Genomic DNA, 4,378 nt, shown 5'->3' with positions numbered 1-4,378 from the left:
TGAAACATTTCTGAAAGTATGGCAGTAATAGTTCATCACTTCTAAATATTCTCTAAAATCACATAATGTTTCAGCAGCTCACTCTACCCGTTACTAAATTAGCCACAAAGCTAATACCGTGTTTATCAGTGGAGGAGCGCTAACATTAGTTTCTGATGTATTCTAAATAACTTAAATCTGCGAGCCGCCTGTCTGCAGTTCTAGTCGGTATGTCTGAAATGATTAAACCAGAGCAGACATGTAAATAAACGTGAGCTGAACAAGAAACACGGTTTCCTGTAGCTCCTCTTTGTGTGATGTTGTAGATGTGAAACGTTGCAGTCAGAGCCGTAACGACTCTGGTTACAGTTATAGTATTGTTAGTTAAATGAAATCTCAAAGTTGCAAGTCCTCATTGTAGACAGTCATGTAGTATGAGATGCATTCACCAGCAGGTCACTGTAAGACCTGCTGTAAGAGTGCTGGTACTACGCTTATTGTCTTTAAGCCGTCTGTTTACAGTTGAACCTTCCTGCAGCAAATATTTAATAATGTGTAATTGTTTACATGTTAAGTTGTTGAGACTGTAATTTATTTTATTAATATCATTAATATTTTATTAATATTAATACATTCAGGAAAAGGTATTATAGCCAACATGGCTATAATACCTGCATACCTGCAGAACAGTTTTCAATATTGGCCTGTTCTAAATGTAGTTTAGACAGGGCTCTGCAATCTAAATAATTTTCAAAATCAAAATAATTGCTCATAAATTGGCTCTTTTTCACTTTAATATCGGCATCGGCCCCAAAAACCCCATATCGGTCGGGCTCTATTCAGTACTGCCGGTCTTGATGTTGAGCAGTCCCAGTCCAGGCCTCCCAGGGCAGTACCAGCTGGGCCCCAGGCGGTACCAGCCCTGGTACAGTCCCCTCCAGCTCAGACACCCCAGAGCGCCTCCTAGCAGCTGAGTGGGGAACTGAGGGAAGTAAGCTAAGAGACAGAGCAGCAGAAAGATCCAGAGCCCGAGCAGGAGAACACAGAACAGGAAGAGGATCCTCAGAGGGGCATCTGAGATCCCACCCAGGCTCAGATAAGGGCCAAACACGGCTGTTTCCTCAGCCAACAGCAGGCAGCAGAGACAGAGGAGGAAGACATCTTCTGAAACTTCATACCCCCTCCACAACATTCCAGCTTTGAGGCACTCTGACTTACTCTCCCCTTCTCGCAACACCAACAGAGGCTGCCCATCGGTGATCTCTGGCCCGTGAGTAAAGGTTCATAGCAGCTTCCTGTGGTATTCTCCAGAAGGTCCAGGAGTTTACAGAAACCAAGCCACAATCCACCAGCCACCCCGAGCCGGGAGAGGTGACGGATGGAGAGAGAGAGGGAGCGACGGATGGAGAAGGAGAGGAGGAAGACAAAGGAGCCGACAAAGATGCAGGTCCAGCCCCAACCAGAGCGCAAGAACATCCTGAAGAAGTACAGGAGGACAGATGTAAACTATTTTAGAAGTAAAAATAAAAGTGTAGTAGCTGCCACATTAACTGACACATTAGTGCAATAATCAAAACCACCATTGATAAGATCCTGTTAAAGGTGCTGGTTAAAGAGGGTTTTTGGTGAGTTTTTTCTTATTCAAATCAAGGGTCTAAGGATAGATAGAGGGTTTCGATTACTGTACAGATTAGGCACTTTAGGCCAAATTGTGATACTGGACAATATCAATAAAATGACCTTGACAGAAACTGTCACATTTTGTGGCAGTGGAAGATGCTAAAAGATGTAAAAATCATTTCCAAAATGTTTAAATTCTTAAGTAAAGACTACCCAAAAGCACTTATATGTGATATGTGGTCTTCTGCCACAGTCGCATTAATTTAACAATGTGCTATTAATTTGAACAAAAATAAAATAAAATAGTGAGGTGCAAAAATACTCTACATAGCAGTCTGACAATGGAAAGCTTGGAGGAGCATATCAGACATCCTCTATTGTACTTCTTTTACTACCAGTGTTCAGTCTTAAATCAAGAATGCTCAAAAATTTTGACTTTATAAACAACCTTTCTATAGATTTCAGTAAGTAACAGTGCAATGCAATATGTTTTTGAGTTAAGCTGTACTAATTCTTACTACATACATATGTGAAATACATTTTTTTAGTGCATTCATACTGGAAAAGTAAACTAAGTGAAAGTTAAAAATGTTCTAGGCCTGCGCATACTGAATTTAGTTTAATCAATGGACAACGATGCCCTACAGTGAAAAAAAATATCTAAATAATTGTGGGCAACGGTGAGATAGCTCCAGGAACATTTGTTAAACCTTTGGATCATTTTTCTTTCTCTTTGTTAAAGCTGGACGAGTCAGTATGTTTTACATTAATAATGGGTCAAATCACTATAATGTAGAGACCACCCCACAGAGAATTATCACCTGTCTCAGTAGTTTCCCTCAGCTCTGCAGAGCTTTTTAGCATCATTGAGCTCATTGTTTTGGTTTTACAGCCGCCACTTTACTGTTTTGGTTCAGTCTCAGTGCTCTCTTCAAGCTCTACAAATCCAATGTAGACTACCTGCTCAGCACTAATAAGGAGAGGCTGATGGAAGTCATGGCTATACATTCATTATCCAAATGAATATTAACGTTGCTCTGTGACTAGTAAATGTTTAATAGGCAAATGTTTGTTATAAAGTTCACCCACAACAACTTTATAAGGTGATACGTCAATGTTGTGTTTACAGCTTGCACTGCTGTCCCCAAGTGGTGACTGTGGCAAATAATACATGAACCCAAAGAAAATGACTCTGGTGTTATGGTAACAGTTTGACACAGAGGAGGAAACATGAATAAACCTATTCTTAAGCATATCCAATGGGAGATCATCATCGTCAGCTTTTTTCTTTAAACAATAGCAGGGAGGCCTGCATTATAGGCCTGTTGTGTGCAACTCAGTGGCACAATAATACCACTGGTTCCAAGAAGACAATTGAGCCGGAAGAAAACAGGAAGCAGCCTCACCTGTAGAGGAAGTGGCTTCTCTTGGCAAAGATGCTGTGCTGGGAGACCCAGAGGCTCAGTGCAGGGCCGAACATCACGACTGCTGACAGCCACAGGTGGAAGTGCTGCCGGAACACAGTGTTACCCAGGAACCTGGCCGCCAGGTCCGACAGGACCACCAGCACTGTGTTAAGGAACATCTGGAACCTAGAACCAGACCTCTGACTGGATGTCAAATTAATTTTTCTAATGAAAACGGACTGCTGCTAGCTCTGAATACAGCAGTGTGTTTGATTTTCCACCTCAGTTTAAATAGCAGGCACTGTTTGATGTGCTTTAATCCCGTATAGAATGCATTTAACACACTCCTGCAAATGACCTCTGTTGCACATGGGAACAATTCAGCATCTTCTGTAGTCCAAAAGTCTGGTTGGAAGTAATCAGTCTTTACAAACTATATTTTTTAAAAGTTTCAGATTTGATCCACTGATTCAGAAATCTAAAGATTCTGACTGTGTAGTAAAAATAGCTGGTCCACTGGTGTTGCTGCTAGTGTTATCACCATGCGTAGTGTACGCTATACCATGAATGAAGTGACAGCGTTCCACGGACTGCAAATATGTGCACACTGTGTAATCCAACTGTCTCACTCTTCAGTCCAGTAAGCACTTCTCCTGACTCAGTACAGTATGTTGTATCTGCAGCTCTCACACTTGGGACTGAAGGCTTCAACAGTGCAATAGTGCAACCGCATAACTGTTGTTTAGCTGTTTTTGGTGCAGCTGAAGAAAGCCGAGTTGAGCTTCAGTCTTCTCTGACCTTGTATAGCAGGTTTCCCCACGTGTCTCCTTCCTGTTTTCCTGTTTTCTTCTTGTTGTAAAGTGACTGTCATTGGCCACTTCTGGAGAAATGCTATGACCGCCACTGTATTCCTCTTGGTGATGGCCAACACTTTGTTACCCTGAAAAATGTCCAAGAGTTGTAGCTTCTGAATATCTCTGCGGTAGCTGAAGCTTCTCTGCTCTTCTCTGTCACCAACACCCACCTTCTCCAACACACACACACACACATAAAAATACAGAGTAACATATGTTCTTGCCTTGTCACATGCCTCCTGGGCCTTGAAGGTGTCACATTGCTCCTACTGAGATGGCTGAAGGGTACAGAAAGGTTGAGCCAATGACATTATTTCCTTGGTGTTAACATGGATAATGTATGGTTTCTGACTAATTTAGTCTTAGTTTGCCAGCACAGTTAGAGGCTGAGAGCAAGCGGAGCAGCGCCAAATAGAACCAGTGTTACAAAAAAAGTCATGAATTAAGTGTTAGAAATGATGTGAAATTAGATGCAGTGTGTTGCTTTATGTGTGTGTATGTCTGTTTGCGTTCATGTGT

The 4,378-nt window shown here is 41.8% G+C and overlaps 1 protein-coding gene across 1 annotated transcript; it reads right to left on the bottom strand.

The window, feature by feature from the left end:
- Window positions 1-751: 751 nt before the first annotated feature.
- LOC119898434 (fat storage-inducing transmembrane protein 1-like) lies at window positions 752-4,378 on the bottom strand. Its single transcript, XM_038712607.1, is given in 3 exon segments — window positions 752-1,245; window positions 1,248-1,456; window positions 3,006-4,378. Coding segments are annotated over 3 exon segments (819 nt in total). The 5' UTR covers window positions 3,185-4,378; the 3' UTR covers window positions 752-814.

The sequence above is a fragment of the Micropterus salmoides genome, unplaced genomic scaffold, assembly GCF_014851395.1.
Source record: "Micropterus salmoides isolate LMB-PRFRI ecotype aquatic unplaced genomic scaffold, ASM1485139v1 Ms_hic_scaffold_1118, whole genome shotgun sequence".
In the NCBI taxonomy this organism is placed as follows: domain Eukaryota; kingdom Metazoa; phylum Chordata; class Actinopteri; order Centrarchiformes; family Centrarchidae; genus Micropterus; species Micropterus salmoides.
Note: the sequence above shows the minus strand (reverse complement) of the source record. Positions and strands in the feature narration are given on the sequence as shown.